Source organism: Lepisosteus oculatus, chromosome 10 (genome assembly GCF_040954835.1).
Source record: "Lepisosteus oculatus isolate fLepOcu1 chromosome 10, fLepOcu1.hap2, whole genome shotgun sequence".
Taxonomy (NCBI): domain Eukaryota; kingdom Metazoa; phylum Chordata; class Actinopteri; order Semionotiformes; family Lepisosteidae; genus Lepisosteus; species Lepisosteus oculatus.
The window spans coordinates 40,088,058-40,106,830 of record NC_090705.1 but is presented as its reverse complement, the minus strand read 5'-3'; the positions used below and the strand labels follow the sequence as shown (position 1 = coordinate 40,106,830).

At 45.2% G+C, this 18,773-nt stretch overlaps 1 protein-coding gene across 4 annotated transcripts; it reads left to right on the top strand.

Moving 5' to 3' along the window:
• The first annotated feature begins 1,420 nt into the window (after positions 1-1,420).
• nt5c3a (5'-nucleotidase, cytosolic IIIA) lies at positions 1,421-18,433 on the top strand. Of its 4 annotated transcripts, XM_015356992.2 has the most exons (10): positions 6,964-7,054; positions 8,395-8,503; positions 10,757-10,855; positions 11,162-11,231; positions 11,966-12,012; positions 12,108-12,193; positions 13,072-13,161; positions 15,138-15,300; positions 16,109-16,309; positions 17,498-18,433. In XM_015356992.2, exons 2-10 carry the CDS (start codon positions 8,402-8,404, stop codon positions 17,597-17,599), a joined length of 960 nt encoding a protein of 319 aa, XP_015212478.1. In that variant the 5' UTR covers positions 6,964-7,054; positions 8,395-8,401; the 3' UTR covers positions 17,600-18,433. The 4 variants fall into 4 exon arrangements, with proteins under 4 accessions (XP_006635616.1, XP_015212478.1, XP_069051304.1 ...); XM_006635553.3 differs by lacking the exons at positions 6,964-7,054; positions 8,395-8,503 and adding an exon at positions 1,421-1,665; XM_069195203.1 differs by lacking the exon at positions 6,964-7,054.
• Positions 18,434-18,773: the final 340 nt, after the last annotated feature.

Sequence of the window (18,773 nt, the reverse complement as noted above, 5' to 3'; positions counted from 1 at the left end):
GCATTACTCTGAACAAGAAACAGAAACAGCAGTGGTCTGCAAGTGGATTTCCTTGTAGGGCGTTTCAGGTTCCAAAGAGGCACCCAAGTGGTTCATTCATTTTGCCAGCAGCCTTATCACCCTGCAACTCACAACTGGGAACCCACTGAAGCTCAGCAGGTGTGAGCCTGGTCAGTCCCTGGATGGGAGACCTCCTGGGAAAAACTAAGGTTGCTGCTGGAAGAGGTGTTAGTGGGGCCAGCAGGGGGCGCTCACCCTGTGGTCCATGTGGGTCCTAATGCCCCAGTATAGTGATGGGGACACTGTACTGTAAACAGGCGCCGTCCTTCGGATGAGACGTAAAACCGAGGTCCTGACTCTCTGTGGTCATTAAAAATCCCAGGTTGGTTCTCGAAAAGAGTAGAAGTACTATGTATGAAATACACTATACTGGGGTGTGAGGACCCACGTGGACCACAAGGTGAGCGCCCCCTGCTGGCCCCACTAACACCTCTTCCAGCAGCAGCCTTAGTTTTTCCCAGGAGGTCTCCCATCCAGGTACTGGCCAGGCTCACGCCTGCTGGGCTCCAGTGGGCTGCCACTTGTGAGTTGCAGGGTGTCAATATCTAGCGTTTCGCCCAGTCGTTTCCCATTCAACTATTTCGAAGACGTCTGCCATCTCACAGGCCGTTAAACGGCTTGAACCGGAGTAAACTGCACCTCCTGGAGACGGTGCGATGTCGTCCGGCGCCGCCTTCGCCGTCTTCCAGATCGTCCTCTGCGGCTGACGTGCTTTTTCACAACGCGTCCCCTTCCAAAGGCAAAGACCCGGGAGCAATGTCCCCTCTAAGCGCACAGCGGGTTATGAAGTCGGCGCACATAGGTAATTGAACTGCGCACCCCAAAAAAAATCAATTCCAAAAAAAGTATTATAATAATAAAACAAACACGATCGTCAATGGGAAAATGCTCAATTGACCGCAAGAGACCGGCTGCGAGAGGCCCGGCTTGGCCGTGTGCATCATTACTGCTGCTCGGTCATCGGTATCTCTGCTCTCGCAGTCTCGTACCTCACGGCTCAGGCTCGCCCGGCACTCGGTCTCTATGACTGGGCTCGCCGCTGCATCGCTGTCCCGGTCTTTTGGATCTCTCTGCTTCTAGGAGAATGACTATATTAACAAAAAACAATTCCCGGTTTTACAAAATCCACATACACTCGATGTAGGGCGCACAAGTGTTTGTCACTGGGGTGGGGGACAAAAATGGCACAACTTGAAATGTTTGCGCACACGAGACGGGAAGCGTTAGAGGGAACACTGCCCGGGACTGGTCCGGTCCGGTCCGGTCCACGCTGCAAGACCATGAAGAAGGACAGCAGCACCGGCGGCCCTACAGAGCGTCTTGAATGTGGCTGTGTCGCATAAACCACAACAGAGTCACGTGTGCGGGCTGTCTGCCGAGGAAGGACGATCTGCGCACTGGAGGTGCTGTTCTGGTCCTGCCGGTGCGCTGCTGGCGAGCAAGGCGGGAGTAAACCCAGAAATAAAGATGGACAAAACCACGGTGGTGAAAGCGGGGGCAGTGGCCAGCGCCAGTGTGTGCGCCCTGTTCGGCGGCGTGGTCTTAGCCCAGTACATCTTCACCAAGAAGAAGAAAGCGGGCCGGAAAACCAAGATCATTGAAATGGTGAGTTTCCGTGTGAGCCAATGCGTGTGACTGAACCGAGCCGCGGGGTTTTGAAAAGCTCGCAGAGGTCTTACTGCAGATAATAATGATAATGGTGATGATAATAATACAATTCCAACATAGTTGAAAAGCGAGGCAACGCAGAACAGCAGCTGAAGCATTTGAGAGTCTGGTTTGTGGACACCCGCGACGGCAAAATTACACAAGCCCTTGCAGGTGAACCGTAGGATACGTTTATGGTTTGGATACATATTGAGCCACCGTTTGGTCATTTTGGTCTGGGATCATTTTGTACGAAGAAGATTAATAAGATTTGTAAATAAGTCTCCCTGCTGGAGCACAGAGATGTGAGCTTTGAACGGTCTCCGCTGCCCACTCGCAGGTTGGTATTGAAATTTGTCGCTTTAAATGTCCACGTTGACCTTCATTGGCCCCTGCGGGGCTGCATCTTTCCTGCTTTTCTGTAACATCGCAGCGTTGCAGTTCAGTACAGTGACCACCTGGGGGGTACAGACAGCAGACTTTTTACATCTGAAAAATAAAGCTCTCCTCCTGTATGTTGTATTCACAAAATCGAGCGTGCGTCTGTGTCTGTGTTTGCAGATTTTCGGTAGTAAAAATATATTTTCTTGAAGAAGAAAAAATCGGATATTCCATCGTGGAACATCTTGGATCCTTACCTTCCCTTTCTGGGATCACGAATGTTTCTGGCACTTTGTGAGCTTGGAGTCAGGCCTGGACATCCATCCTTTTTCTGATGGCTTCAACCAATTCAGGGTCACTGCTAGCAACAGGCACAAGGCAGGATACAGCCTGGACAGGACACCAGTCAATCGCAGAGCAGACACACACACAATCACGCACGCACAGACACATACACTCACAGTCACGCACACGCAGACACAAACACAGACACACACCAGGGCCAGCGTTTCCCATCCCGCCAGTGTGTCTTCGGACTGTGGGAGGAAACCAGAGCCTGCAGGTGTCCAGGGTGGACACCCTCCTGGCGCCCTGAGCCTGTCAGTTTAGGCTCAGTCACCGAGACCCCCTGAGGATAAAGCAGTACTGGACTCTGGGACCCCTCTGCAGTACAGAGAAAGCACGAGAGGGCTCGAATGGAGTGACATTGTGCCAGTAACACAGGGGTGCAGAGGGCTATTATCACTAGCCGTGGACTTAGACTTGTTGCAGCCTGATGGTGATCTCTCTGCAAGGATTTGTCTTGACGTCGTTTGGAGCCCCCTGGCTGTACTCTTCCCATTGTCACTGCGGCACCAGTGTCGATTTAATCCCGCGATGATGTCTCGAGACATTAACGTGCGTCCGTGTAGAGCAGGGGTCATTCGAGACAGAAATTGCACCTGAGCCCTGTCTACCACCTGTGGTAAAACTGGGATAGATGCACCAGTGTCGGTCACGAGAAATACTGAAGGTCAGTTCAGATATACAGATTCCATGGAGGAGCCTCTCCATGTTTGTGGCCAGTTAGATCTTTGACCCTGATTGCCTAGGGTGTCGATCTGCATCATCGCACTGAGAAACAGTGAAAACTACAAAAAGAAAGAAACAGGAAATGCAGAGGAGCAGCATCTGTGCCGCTCAGATGGGAGAAGTATGCGTGTAAAACGCTTTGGGTCCTGTGAACCTATTCCCGTTAGAGGTGTTTTCGTATCTGTTTAGCAGCGGCGCGTGACACCAGTTTGTTGCACATGGCAGGACATTCATGACAGGTTCTTGTGACTGGAGCAGCAGTGTTGGTCTTGATGATCGATCGAAACACAAATCGTCGGGCGAATAGTGTTATCGATCCTTACCAATTGAACACACTGATTCTGTATCTATAGCCTGATGCCTGTCAAATGTCACTGCCCTGAAAACCTTTTCTTTACCCATAGTAACTGTTAAAACCGGTGTCATGGCTTAGACTCTGGGCGTCAGGTAAGGTGAGTATTCTCGTGTCCTTGGTGTATTTGCTCAGCCCTGGCAGAACTCTGGGTTCTGTGATAGCAGTGTGGGTGGGTCTCTGTCTTGGCTCTTATCGGTGTGCTCGGCTTCCGTCAGCCCCGCTGGTGAGAGCCGTGCCAGGGTGAGGAGGGGAAAGCGTGAGCCCATGAACAGAGATAGAGCTGGGAAGCTGCTGAAAACTCAGCCCCGTCCTTCAGCTTTATTTACTGACATGCAGGCCAGCCCCTTTATCAGAGCCGTGCATAAGACATCTCTGAGAATCCAGCCCAAGAGCAGCAGTTTGTGCAGGAGGCTTCTCAGCAGCCTCCTGTCTTCTCAAATCCAGCCCTTGCCGAGACCCCCTTTTCTGTCGCTGGCTTTCTAGAGGTCAGTGCAGTGGGTCAGGGATCATCACCGAGCAGCGGTTTTCGAGTCTGCCGAAGGCTTCGGAACGCCAGGACTTTGACTTCAGCGTCGATTTCTTTTTTTGACACTTGTGACCCCCCTGCCCTCCGTTTGCAATCGCCGATGGGCTTTGGATCCTGGCTCACAGTAGCACAGGGGCTGAGATGGTCCTGCAGTGCCACCCCACCCATCGGGCCGCTCAGTCCTTAAGTTGTGTCCCGAGCCAGTCAGCGTGTTTCTTGGCCTGTGCCCCAACCTGGAATGTTCCTACATGGTCCTAGTCCGTAGTCCTGGTTTCGGCCTTTCTCGGCCTTCTAAAAATGGCCAATCAGTACGCGTAATCATAAAGCCCACAGGTCATAATGTACCTCATGATAGCAGTGATGGAGGTCTTTAAGTCTGGCACTTTCGCCTGCGCATGGAACAGTGTTTCTAAGCCACACTGTTCTCCACTGGTCAGCCTCGAGCCTGGGTAGTCACCCGTACCTGGGGAACCAGGATCAGCTTTGTACAGGACCAGCCGTAAACTGGTCCTTCCACATAAACCTCACGCTTGGCTTTATCACAGAAGGATGGTACCACCTACAGCGCAGTGTCCTTGGTCACCATACCGGAACGTTTTTCGGAAATTCCGGATCCAGCCGACAGAATGCCAGGGAGAGTGTTGGTCCACCAGGAGCCTTTAGAGCAGAGATATGAGCTTACTTCGAGATCAGCCTGTCTAGTACTCAACGGGCCCAGCCTTGCTTAGCTTCGGAGATCTGACAAGATGAGACTACAGGGTGTAAATGCTGCTGTGAAGTGGACATTGCAGGGAAGTGCATTTGAATGGAGAACAGGAAATCCCTTTTATACACAAAGGTTGTAGGAGTCTAGAGTAAACTTTCCAAGCCATCTTCCCATTTCAAAGCCTGCAAAAAAATAGCGAGATGAGATCCTTGAATCAGTTAACTAGCAGCTGCCAAATGATCTGCAGTATACGAGCCAAATGCACCTCCGTTTGTAACCCTTCTGACTTGCTCTTATGTAAAATTGAAAGGCTCAGCGTTATAATTCTTGGAAATCAGGTAACTGACCTTCATTCTGTGCTGCATTCAGCATTGCACAGTTCAAACTCCTTCACCTATCTGCTGGAACACCCCATTGATTTATCAGTACCTTTTGTAATCCCTGTCTGTGGGGTAAACGCAATTGCTTGTAGAAGTGAAGAGAATGACCTCTGTCCTAAATGTGCAGTACTATGAGAACTACTGGTATCAGAGGGAACAGGCATGCGTATTATTGTTGTTTGAACTGGGTCAGTTACACAGCATGGTCACATTGGGAAAGGTCTCGACAGTAGCAGAAAACTGTTTTCTCCACAGTTACATACAGTGGTTGGAGATCAGGATGCGTAAAATGTTACAAGATTTAGTGCTTGTGTGTGTTTTGTTATTTCAATATTTAGGAGTCTGGGGCACTCCAATCTTGTGTGCAGGACAAGCAGGGTGTGTGAAAGGCCCTTTCTCAGTGCCTGGTTCTCCGATATTAGAAAACTGAATATTAGAAAGCATCAGAATGCATTGCTCTCTGAATTTATTAAGATGCTTAACAGAGCAAGCCCATGCCAGATCTTTTGAGTGACCTTGTCCCTGTGAGGGGGAATCAGTTTGCGTGTCTCTGGCAGTAGTGAAGTCAGTGAAGCAGTGTGCTTTGGTAAGGATTTTTTTTTATCTCTACTGATAGGAAGCGCATTTCCAGGCATACCCCTTGTGTAATCGAAGGCCCCTTTGTTTATTCAGGTCAGTGTAATTATTTTCTAGAATTTAAAAGGGTAGTCCTCACTTTCTGCTGCAGTCGACAGCAATCAATTGTTCTCTTCTTACAGAAATAAAGTGCCCTTAAATTGTTCACATTTCCAGTACATTTTTATGTTATGTAATTGAGGTCATTTTTTATCCAGTGAACAATTCTTATTGTTGCCTTGATTGGATTTATTGATGCATAAGAAAGATTACAAATGACACTTGGTCATCTCTGTCTGATTGATTCAAGGGTCTTAACCCGGTATTCCGTGAATGAAGGCAAGGAATAAGCTTCAGAAATGGCCTGGGTAGCTACTTTGTTTGCCCACACTTGAATTTTGTCTTGGCATTTTTTTAAATTTCATTTGCATCATTTATAGTGTTTGCTACTCATGCTATTGTGGTAACGTCTGGGGACATGTGTAATCAAGTGTGCCAACTACACCAGAGTCTAGATAGCCGATATAAATTTTAAAGCACAATGGTCCTGATACCTGAGGCATTCCTTTAATTACATCACTCCAGGTGATATTTGTCTCTTATCTGTATTGTTTTCCGTTCATTAACCACCTCTCAGTCCCAGACCCTTTAATGCCTAACATCCGCAAAATCCGGAGACAGCAGAAAATAGACAATTACACTGCAATTTAGTGTTGGCCCCTGTTACTGCTGTTGTTCTATCCAGTGAATGCTGACCGAATGTGAATTAAGCCAGACCTACCTTTTCTAAATCCGTTTTGACCATTCCTTATAATGCTTTCCCAAATAAAACGGCGGACAACTTTCAAAATCCTGGATAAATTTAACAAGTATCCTAAGAAACAAAAACATGGTGCTCATTCTGTCTGTTTTTAGTTAGCATGTACATTTTCCTGCAGATTAACAGCCTGACATGGGCTCAGAGCCTAAGGTGCATGTTCTACTTTCCCAGTCACAGGCGTGGGTATAGTCAGGTACGTCTTCCTGCTTACGAAATTCGGCCCTTAAGCGCCCGAATGCAGTTTTTCTTTACGCGTTTCATGCTGTGCTGTCTCTCCCACCCCTTAGACAGGTTTCAAGGCTGCCCTTCTATTTCTGTTTGCTGTTTTGGCACAGAGCGCCCTGTAGCCCAGGGTGTGCGTCAAAGTGCTCTCATCTTGCAGAGAGAGATTAGCAGACCTATTTTTGGCGACGCCCCCAGCGTGCTCCACACTATATAAGCATTGGTCCGACAAAGAATTTCTTCCTTCTGCTGGTGCATACAGAGGACAGTGGTAAGCCTGCTTGTGTTTATTTGTGAGACGAGTGCTCGTCGCTCTGTCATCTAATGCCATTCTGCTTCCTGCTTCGCTTGCCGACAGGCTGATAGCTGTTCCTTGTGGTGCCTTTTGACGCTGTTCAGCTGCGTTTGGTTAAGAATGTCTGTACGCAGGGTGCAGCTACAGTGGTGAAGCTTTTCTAAGGAGAGAATGTATATTTTTTTAGTTTTGTACAAGTAGTTTGTGCATGAACCTAATGTAAAAATAGTCATTCTAGTTTGTTTCTAAAACGTCAGTGTGAAATGAAGATTGCACAGTTAAAATATATTCATTTTTAAGTGTAATCAAGTATTTGATAAGTGGGGTTTTTCTGACTGCTTGACAATTTCATTATTGAAATGTACCAAATGTTTTCTATTGTAGAGCTGGATGCTGTGTCAGCTCTTTCCAGTTCAATAAATCATTGAAATTGAAAAATCAAATTCTTATTTTCAGTGCATAACTGAAAGGACCTGTTGTTGTGCCCTCTGGCGAAATTACATAAACGACAGATCTCAAGTTTCCTTTAGGGTGGAAGCAACAGGGTTAGCAGGCGATATATTTAACCATGATGAAAATTAAGTGCCGTGACACCCTTTTTAGTTGTGCTTTTTGATTTTTGACGGAGTTTAAATTGCTTTTCCAAAGCAGTCTGTGTGTCAGAAATGGTCAGGAAGCTTTAATCTTGATAGTCTGTTATCAAAGGTGACTATGGAAGCAGGACTGATCTGACAATCCAAAATGCAAATTCCCCGTGAGAATTGCTCGGCTGGATAAGTGGTTAGAGAGTCTTCTTTTTGAAGTGATAATCAATGGAGGAAAGTAACAGGATCTGTAGGAAAGAGATGGGATTTTAGCCCAGGTGCCTTGGCCAAATTGCTTGCATTCTGGGTCCGCACAATTTGGCCTCCCTAAAATTCCCACTCAATTCAGTGGATGAAGTCATTTCTCCCTTCTCCCCCGTGTCTGCTGTTTTGTGGGGCTTTGGGTGCTTATCGTCCAGTGGGCGGCAGCCCTTGAGTGCAGGGTGGAACTGGGTTTCCTCTGGGTTTCTCCCAGCACGGAGGACTTGGGCACCCTTCAGCACGCAAAGCACTAGAGCAAGGAATCATTGTTCTAAGACACAGGGGGATCAAAGCTGTACCTGCACTGTAGGTGAGCTGTACTGAGAGACGGACACCAGCATTCAGGGTGTTTCAGCCGAGAGGATATTGTGGCGAGTCCCAGAGCGATTCCCCCTCGCCCTTTCCCTGCCCCTCGGGCTCCGCAAGGCTCCGCACGGGCGACGCGTTTAAGACTGGGGTTTTATTTTGTAGCCGGTCTATGAGGCGGCTGTGGCTCTTGACACTGCTCATCGCTTCAGCCCTCAGAGTAGGACAGAGCGAAGGCCCGAGGAGTGAAGACAGCCCCCAGCTCAGCACGCAGGTACACCCCGGCGCCACTCCCTGCTGTCAGCCCCCCAGTCTGCCTGGAAGAGCTCGGGAAACTGCCGGTGCCACTCCTGTCACTTCCTGGACCAAACGCGTAGCCTGCTTGCGCAGACGGCGGAGGTTGGATTTTTGTTTTCTGACCGGTGCAAAACAGATTGTGTCGAAAGTAAAAACTGAAAGTGAAACTGCCAAGTAACAAGTCTGTGTGTCCGTGCACTGCTTTTCACATATAGTGGGTTCTTTAGTGGTAAGATACATGACTTTTTTTTTATCTTTAAATGTGGCGTGTACTCTTAATTTTGCTAAACAAATACTCAAGACCATCTTGATTCCATGGTGTCCGGTTATCTTGGGCTTCGAAGGAGTTGAAAGTCTTTCCTCAAAGTTTTGAAAATGAAGTGAGCGCAGCAAATACTCCCAGTTCTCAGATATCTTTAAATCAACTGCAGGATCCACTTGGATCTTAAATCACAGAATCGTACCATATCGTAGGATTTGAAGTATTGTCTTACATTTACGTTTCATTTGCAGAATTGGAATTGTGGGGAAACTGTTTTTCACCTTCGTTCTTAAAGCACAGGAAAAAAAACGTAGTAACTAGTGGGATTTATCTCCACTGATTGTAAGGGACTTTGACCCTGTTAGGCAACACTACAACAGGAATTCCACCATATACCCAGAGTTTAAGAGCAGCTACAGCTTCTACATAAGGAATAAAAGCAATTTCACGACGGGTATTATCTGTAAAACTTGACAAAAAGTGTCAGTGGGCTTTGCACAAATTTGATACTGTGCCTTCAGTAATGCCATACAGTATATAACATTGCAAAAAATATGTTCCACTCCATAACTAAGAAGTACAGTAATCTCAGCTCTCTGATAGCCCGATGTTGACCAGTGGATAATAGTAGCTTGTTTGTTTTCGTCTGCTATCTTACTCTGTGAGTGGAATCCAAAACAGCAGCTGGTTTTCCCATTTTCCATTCAGCAGAATCCGCGCCTGCAACCTTGGGGTATTCATTTACAGGCCGCCGCACGGAGCCCCCCTGTCTGAAGTACAGTCGCTCCACAACACGGCTGCGTGTTCGTCTAGCAGCTCGCTCATCGGCATGTTTGGAGCAATCCTAGCAAGCCGGCCAGGCTGCAGTGGTCGTATAGGGCGTGTAGTTGCAGCATTTTTTCTAGTTGTTCAAATTATTCCTTCAGAAATGATGGCGTGAGATGGACACGACGCTTTTGGCCCCCCCCAGTGTATTGGATGATACTGCTGGGCTTGGCTGGAAATGGGGATATCCGTCTTCCAAGTTCTTTGGCATCCCGTACAGTTCTTTTCCGCTGTGTCCCTTATTTTGTGTTAGCACTCAGGAATGCTTTTGGATACAGTCTCACTGGCATGCCTTCGGCGCTGTGCTCTCGAAACCCGACATACTTCAGCAGGCTGAATGTGGGTCAGATGATTTCAGTTTAAAGTTTCCGATCTCAAGTTTGATCCCCTTTTTTTTTGCTTTAATTTGATTTTTTTTTTTAAAGAAATCAAATTATCCATTTAATTCAATATTAATCGACAATCCACGCTGGTTGGCATTTGCTGATTGTGCTAATATTGTGCATTAAAGGGTAATTGGCCCATCGCCAGTCTCCCAAGGTCTTCAAGAGCTGCTTAATTATGTTAATTAAGACAAAACAGAGGTTATATCATGCACAGTAATAGAAAAAAAACAGTAATATGTATTACGCGGACAATTTGAAATGTCACCATATTACCACGTGTCTCATAAGCTGCCTGTAAGGGTCTCCAAGGAAATGAGCTGGCGTGTATACATGCACACAAAAAAAAAAAACAGCTTTTAGGAAATGTTTAAGTGGCAAAGCCTCTTCAGGCTTGTTTGAATTGTGACTCCAGGACTTGTATAATGTTTACTGTGCATGTTCTAACTCAGACTGTGAAAACAGTCTCTGTAAACACTGCCATAGCACAGATAGTTTGAATTCGCCAACAATAACATTCTCAGAAGAGAAGCTGCCAACAAATGGTTTATAAAGACTTTTAAAAACTCTTTCCGAGGATCCCAGCTTGTAAAATAGGTGGTGGTGTTTGTTTTTATCTGTTGCATCTGGGCCACATCAGCCAAGGCAACAGACTTAGCAACCCAAAGCCTGTTATTATAATTTGGTTTTTGGAGTGAAATTTATTTCTGAATCATTTGACTGTTAAATCTGGGGGCATGCTCGTGTGTTTTTTTTATAGATGCCGGAGTTTGAGAAGAACACTGTCCACATTAAGGACCCAGAGAGGGTGGAGGAGATCATCTGTGGCCTTATCAAGGGTGGAGCTGCCAAGCTTCAGGTAGGGGAACAGGCAGGAAGGTCGCCATGGCTACCAGGTCTTCAGGCTAATGAGAATGAGCGCCATCTTGTGGCTGCCTCCTAACGCTGCAGCACCTTTTACATCATGCCCACGCATGGCGTTTTGAAATCCAGGCAATAGTTTTGAATGCTTCTCTAACACATTGATAGAAACCAACATAACAATAATAATCACAACTGTAGGAATGTACATTCTGGTTTACAGATCCACTCTTCTGCTGATCGTTATGCATCTTTTTTTGTGTTTAAATCCCTCTTTGTTTTGGTTTTTTCTTCTTTTTTGCAGGTCATCACTGATTTTGACATGACGTTAAGCAGGTTTTCCAGCAATGGCAAAAGATGCCCTACTTGTCACAGTAAGCAAAGGAATACCACTGCCATGACTAATTCTCATAGAAATCGTTTCCCAGTCACAGTAACATCCCTGTCTCCTAACCTTTTGCCATCGTGAGTATTTCAACATCAGGAAGAGTCCAAATAGGATCTTTTCCAGCTCCTGATTTGCTCAGCTGACAGAAATGTCACAAATCAAAGAAAATGTGAAAAGACTGACTGACCGTTGTAAACCCGAAACCCCTCACTTGAGATTTTCATGGTCAAAACCTATCATGGGGACGAACGGTTGCCATCATGAATAGGCAGTGGATCCATTTGCTGTGAGAACAGATTATCTACAAATTATTAGGGATGACTTGTTTCCAGGTGAACTGATAGCTGTGAATTGTGTTCCCCACAAGGATAGATCATTTTTATATATAATATATAGTCGGTATATTATTGGATATGAATACTCAAATGCTTTCATTCAGAGTAAACCCAGAACACAGCTACCTTGTTTTAGCCATTAGTAAGTGATTGTTGATTAATATTGTACTCTGTGCATTAAAAACTAATTTGCCAATTGCCAGTCTCCAGGAGCTGCTAAATTATGTTAATTAAGACAAACCAGAGATTAGATCATGCACTCTTCATTTAACTGTTTTATTTAATAGGTATTATTGTGGCGCATAGGCCAGAATATATGCTGTTTAATCATCTATTCATTAACTATGGAGTCAAAATAAGAAATGTGTGATTTTGTTCCATGCAGATATCATCGATAACTGTAAAATGGTCACTGAAGATTGCAGAAGGAAGGTAATTAGGAGTTTAAAATGTGTACACATTTAATGAAATAAAGTCAGTGGGATGCTCATTCTCAATAACATTGCTTAAATGCTTGCTTCTTGCAGCTTCTTCAGTTGAAAGAGACTTACTATCCAATCGAAATTGACCCCCATCTCACCATTGAAGAGAAGTACCCTTTCATGGTTGAGTGGTGAGTTGCCCTGAAGCATCTCTTAAATCCCGAGTACACAGGATTAAACAGACGTTTCAAGGAAGCATCTGCAGACTCCTTAATATCCTGACACGTGCCCTCATATTTACAGTAGGGAGTATCCTCATACATGCATGTAGACTGAAAAGAATGCAATCGTAGGGTTGGGGGTGTCCAATCCTGGACCTGCTGGGCCAGCATCTGCAGGTTTGCTTCTCACCTTCTCACCTGTATGTCCTCTATATCCCAGATAAAAGCCTGATTACACGTCTTCCAGCAGTCAGGTGCTCTTGATTTAAAGAGACCCTAGAAGTCAAGTGATACCCTGACCCTCCAGGACCAGGACTGGACTCCCAAGTTCAAAGTAATACAATAATAATAATAATAATAATTGCTTACACTTATATAGCGCTTTTCTGGACACTCCACTCAAAGCGCTTTACAGGTAATGGGGATCCCCTCCACCACCAGTGTGCAGCCCCACCTGGATGATGCGACGGCAGCCATAGTGCGCCTCAACACTCACCACACACCAGCTATCAGTGGGGGGAGGAGAGCAGAGTAATGTAGCCAGTTCATAGATGGGGATTATTAGGAGGCCATGATTGGTGAGGGCCAATGGGAAATTTGGCCAGGACGCCGGGGTTACACCCCTACTCTTTTCGAGAAACACCCTGGGATTTTTAATGACCACAGAGAGTCAGGACCTCGGTTTTACTTCTCATCCGAAGGACGGATAATACAAGCACAGACATCACCTACTGTATACAGACAACACTTACAAATGACTCCAAACTTTCTAAAGCCATGATGTCTATTCTGATCCCAGAGCTTAACCTTCTTGGCAGCCTCACAACTTTGTTTTTGTCTGTTCGCAGGTATTTCAAGTCTCACCGTTTACTAGTTGAACAGCGATTACAGAAAGACAAGATTCCAGAAATTGTGAGGGAATCTGATGTTTGTCTAAGGTAAGAATGTCATTCTTTTTTTTTTTTTGTTCCAAAATCAAGCAGTTGTGCTGTGGTCTGAAATACTGTACCTGACTGTGATGATGGGTCATTCCAAAAAGCATTCTGGTAGAGGTCTATTAGACCCTACCCTGAGCAAGATTAATCCAAGAGTCTGCATGTACAAAACCCCAAATATCACATAAACCCAACAAAGTTACGTGGAGGAGTATGTATTGCAAACCTTCTAATGTTCAGAGGACAAAGGATTAGCTCTGAAAAATCCCCCAACCATGTTCATGTTCTTTATTTCCCAAACAAAAGCCTAATTACATGCATGGAAGAATCTGTCTTCCCAGACCCATTACAAATAACCCACTAATTAGACAACTAACACCTAATGTGGATATTTACAACTATTATAGGCTATATATTGTTGCCCGTTAGTGCAGATCAGCTGTAACTGTAGTCCCATATGAAACTGGCTCTGCCAGATTAAATAATGATCTACAAAGCATTATAGCATTATTCCCAGTTCTCAATATTTGCTCTTGCAAACCTTAGCACTTTTCACCCACATTGTGTCAATTCCAAAATTCACTTGGCCGTGGATGGCCATCAACAACAACAAGACAAAACGGCTGAGGATATCAGCACGATTGTGAAATGACGCAACAGGATGCAAGACAAACATGCAAGTTCACTTGGCCAGGGCAGTGTTTTTTCATTCACAACTGTGGGTTTGAACTGTGGAATCTTCCTTCCTGCAGCCCAGATAAAACCCTTAGCGGTTATGATTTGCTCCAGGGTCCTGATGTCTATGTTTTCCAGTTTTTAAGACCGTGATACCTTGAAGTCTGCCATTGACAAGTGATTTAAAGAACAGACAGAATTGTGTTATCAGGGAATTGCAAGTTTCAAGGACAAATGAGCTTAGCGTATTGATTTGAGAGGTGATTCCATTGATATTTTAAATGGTGAAGTTGCTTAATTCAGTGTTCCTCAGTCGATAAACCTCTGGAATGTCCCCTGTATCTTTAGGGCATAAGTACAACGTCAGATAACATCTTCCCACAAGACAGTGCCAACTTTTTTTCTTTAGATATGGGGATATGCTACAGCATGCTTGCTAGAGGTCTTTCCTTGATCTTTTTGCCTTGTTAGTAGGTCTTATAACAGGTCAGTAGGTCTTAGAACAGATGAGCTCTTGCATCTGTAGGTGTGACAGTATCTGTAATGAAAAGCCATTTATGATTAATAGAAAATGTGTGGCTCAAACACTGCTAACAATTTGTGGCTGTTCTTGTGATTGTCAAGAGAATTTTAATCATCACTCTAGTGGTTCTTAAATGCACCACAAGTGGAGTGACATCTCATAGTTGAATACTTGCCGCTGTTCCTGTTGACCAACTCCCCAAGATGCCCTCATGTGGGCGGTGTGTCTGTGCCTCGTCGTTTTTTGTGACTTTGACAATAAAATACAACTAAAATGATAAAAGAAAACACTTGGATGGTACATGATAAGATCACTTAATTGGCCATATACAGTTTCTTGCAGTAGGAATTTGTCTTTTCGCATACCCCAGCTTGCTCTCCATGAGACACACAGACAGGGAGAGAAGCTGGGGGTCAGAGCGCAGGGTCAGCCATTTATACGGCGCCCCTGGAGCAGCTGGGGTTAAGGGCCCAACGGAGTAGGATTCCTCTGCTGGCCACGGGATTTGAACCGGCAGCCTTCCGCAGATCCTGAGCCACAGAGCCACCGCTCGGCCCACACGTCTTGTTTAGTTATGCGGGTCGCTTAGATTATCCCGTCCGGCTACAAGGACCCTTAAAACAATACCACGACGTTAAGGAGGGTTAGCATTTCTATGGCCTTGGGGCGGAGCTGTTCGCCCACGGGTGTGGGGTTTTCCTGCACCGCGGGGGGGGTGACGGGAGGGTCTCGCGCCCCCAGCCGGACCGCCGCGTGACGGGCTGTGCCGTGTGGTCGGCAGGGAGGGCTTCGAGCAGTTCTTCGACAGGCTGCACCAGCACGGCGTTCCCGTCTTCATCTTCTCCGCGGGCGTGGGGGACATCCTGGAGGAGATCATCCGCCAGGCGGGGGTCTACCGCCCCAACGTGCGCGTCGTCTCCAACTTCATGGACTTCGACGAAAATGTGAGTCAGGGCAGGAGAGCAGAGGTCACTGGTCTCCTGCCCACGGACCGGCCTGTTGATTCCGCCCGATCAGCTTTCTTTATCATCAACATGAAGGCGAACAGGAAAGGCAGTGTTTTGTGTACCTTAAAAGTATAACTGCTTCATAATTCATTCATTACTAGAATAGCGAACACTGAATACATTTCATTGGAAAGAAAAAAAATGGATTTGGGTTTTGGTTTGAATACAGAATATATGCCACGTGGTACAGACAGGAACATAAAATGCTTTCCACAGAATTTCACCGATAAATTGAGATTTTTTTGTAGCCGGGGGGGGGTTGTCATCCCTGATTTACACCAATTTCACCTTCCGCTCAAAAATAACTGACTGGGTGTTTTTATACTGGTCTTGAAGCTGGAGCGGTTTCTTTTAAACTGACTCCACACACACGCAGGAGGAAATCTGATTGAACCGCATGCATGATATTGTACCCTGCTTGGATCGTGTAGATAGGTACACTACTTACTGTTTAATGTGTCATCTTAAGGTGAAGGTTAAAAAAAAGCACAAAAGGCAAAAGACGGTTTGAAAAGGGAAAAATCTCTGAGAAACATTTATTCTTTTCCCCAGTCCAAAGCATTTTTTCTCACGTCTGATTTCTGATTCTATTTAGATTCGTAAGAGATTTCTAACCCTGAAAACAGTACAACAGCAATATTGTGGGGAAAATAAAAATACTAAATGCTACATATGGGATCTGATTGTGTGTTAGATCATATTGGTGCTGGAATATGTCTAAAAAGGGCTTGCTGCCTTCGTGCAGGGTGTGTTGAAAGGTTTCAAAGGAGAGCTGATCCACATGTACAACAAGCACGAGGGGGCTCTGAAGAACACGGAGTACTTCAAGCAGCTGAAGGACAACAGCAACATCCTCCTCCTGGGAGACTCCTTAGGAGACCTCAACATGGCTGACGGAGTGCCCAGCGTCGAGAACATTCTCAAGATTGGCTTTCTCAACGACAAGGTGCCCGCGCCGATCGTGCTCCTTGTCCGTTAGCACTTTCCCAAAGGCTCAAAGGGCGGAGCAAGAGGAAAAAGAAGAGCACGGGAGATGATCCCAGTCAGTAAATAAGTAAAAAGCAGGAGCTAAACTGCGCTATACATTAGGCGCTGTGGGGAAAACGGAAGTCTTGAGGTGCATTTTAAGACTGTCGACACGCGCAGTCTGACCTGATCTGGTGGGGCAGCGAGCTCCACAGGCAGTGTGCTGTGAAAGAATAAGATCCGTCACTGATTGGGTGCAGCCTGGTCTTCTGTAGAGTAGATCACAGATCACAAATCACTGTTTAAGAGGAGGATTAGACTTGTGCAGTAAAAGTAAAGATAACCTGGAGCTAAACTATTCAGTACCTTATATGGAGGCAATATGTAAATAGGAATGATCCCAGAGCCAGGCCCTGTGCTAGACCCTGAGTGTGCAGAACAACATCAGATTTGAAACAGACCAGAATTACAAATTGGCTTCTGGGAGCCAGAAATGGGCCAAAGCAAGGAAAGGAAGTACCAGTGATCCCTGTGTCATTTCTCCATGTGGTCCCGCAAGATGTCACGATTCGCAGTCCAGAAAGGACAGGACACGTAGTCAGAAGCAATCGGCAAATCACAAATTATCTTAAAAGAGGCCATTTCTTTGTCTGGATTCTGACTGGGGGGGAGGGGGGAGGGTCAAAGAGCTCATTGAATGCAAGAGCTGCCAGTGCCCAGTCCAGAATCTCTGAGTAAAGGCTATTTGGAGAGACGGCTGAAGCTGCTAAGTACCGTACATCTGCGTCCAGGCCAGATTCCTTTAAGCAGATGTGAGGTGTGCGTTTTAGCCTGTAGGGACAGGAGGAGGAGGATAGTGACACACGGACAAAGAGCAGAGAGGTTAGATTTGAGTAGGGGTTCTGGAGAAGGGTCCACAATACAGACGTTAAGTCACGTTTGAGCAGTGTGATATACATGATCCTTTTTTAGTACTGTGATTGTGGCTCATCGCTGGTACTTTGTTTGTATGGGAATTATTTGCTGAAATCTGCACACTGTCCCATTTGCCAAAGAATCTCCATATGATCTTTTTTAAACTGGTTAAACCAGTGCTAAATATATAACATTATTATACAATTTCTCAGCTATGGCGTTTTAAAATGCTACTCTTACCTTTTGTTTGCAGGTGGATGAGCGCTTGGAAAAATATATGGACGCTTACGATATTGTTTTAGCGAAGGATGAAACGCTGGAAGTGCCCAATTCCGTTCTCCAGAAGATACTTTAGACAGAATTACTGCAGACTGAAGCACTGGACTGGAGCACCTTTTAAAGATGCACTTTTTATCTCAACCTTTATAAAAAAATATTGTTTTCCTCTCACCTGAACAGTCATACACCTCAAGTTTCTTTTTTTTTTCTTTCATCCATACCAAACTGTCCGTGCTCCCTGCTGTCAAGTGTAAGAAACCCAAGACTGAACAATTTTAGCAGTTTTCATACTTCCATAGGTATTTTTTTTTTACTTTCATAAGTATGTGTGCAATCATTAAAGCAACAATGCAAGATAAACAAAACCGTGACCTACTAGCTTTAAAAAATTTGCAAGTCTCATTTGACAGCAGTCTAATTTTACCATCTTGACTACCACTACTAAACAAAATGGTACAGTATCGTTTTAAGGACTTGCCATATATAATTTGAAGGTCATTTTGGACCTTCCAAAAGAAAGTAGATGGGGAAAACACTTCTAAACAGCAAGAGAAGAAGAAAATCTTGAAGAAAAAATGAAGATGGGATGATGCCGAACTCGGGCTTCTTCGGATCTTTTATTTTCACTGCTTTCTTGTATTGTTCTGTAAAAAAGTAGGCGATATGCCTATTTTGAATTGGAGATTTATACTACCTCTAAATTTGGGTGGAAGTGTTTTGGGTTTGTTTTTTTTTTCTTCTTAATTTCTCGATGTGAAATGTTTTCTTACTTTTCCTCAGTTGGAGACGTATGGGTAGCTGGGCCTCTTGAGTGTCGATGTCGTATGCACGTTTCCCTTTTTAAAAGAATTCATCTGTGTGCATATTTGTGTGTGCTTGTATATTTAAAATAGGCAGTTTGTTGAACAAAGATGGTTCTTGTTTTGATTTGAGTCATTGCTGACGGGGAAAAGGGATAGAAACATCCTCTCTCAGGAAATGGTTTTATATATTTAAAAGCATAATATAGTTCCTGTTTATAGTGTACATCTATTGTAAATCTCTTTGACTTGCATCTTCTTCAGCAACCAAAGGTCTTCCATATGGAGGAGCTAGCTTCTGGAGGTCCTAACTGTGCAGATTTTTAGAACAGGAGTTATTAATCGTGTTTCGAGGGGTCCCACACACCTGCTGGTTTTGGTTCCACATAAGTACTTAATCAATTAAGCCTTTAATAGTTCTATTAAGAGGTTATTAACTTCTAAATTGTG

Excerpts from the sequence above, each read along its gene's own strand:
- nt5c3a (XM_006635553.3), top strand. The coding sequence starts at position 1,528 with ATGGACAAAACCACGGTGGTGAAAGCGGGGGCAGTGGCCAGCGCCAGT. Across the intron at positions 1,666-10,756 it reads AAACCAAGATCATTGAAATG|ATGCCGGAGTTTGAGAAGAA; the intron begins GTGAGTTTCCGT and ends TTTTTTTTATAG. Across the intron at positions 15,301-16,108 it reads TCATGGACTTCGACGAAAAT|GGTGTGTTGAAAGGTTTCAA; the intron begins GTGAGTCAGGGC and ends GCCTTCGTGCAG.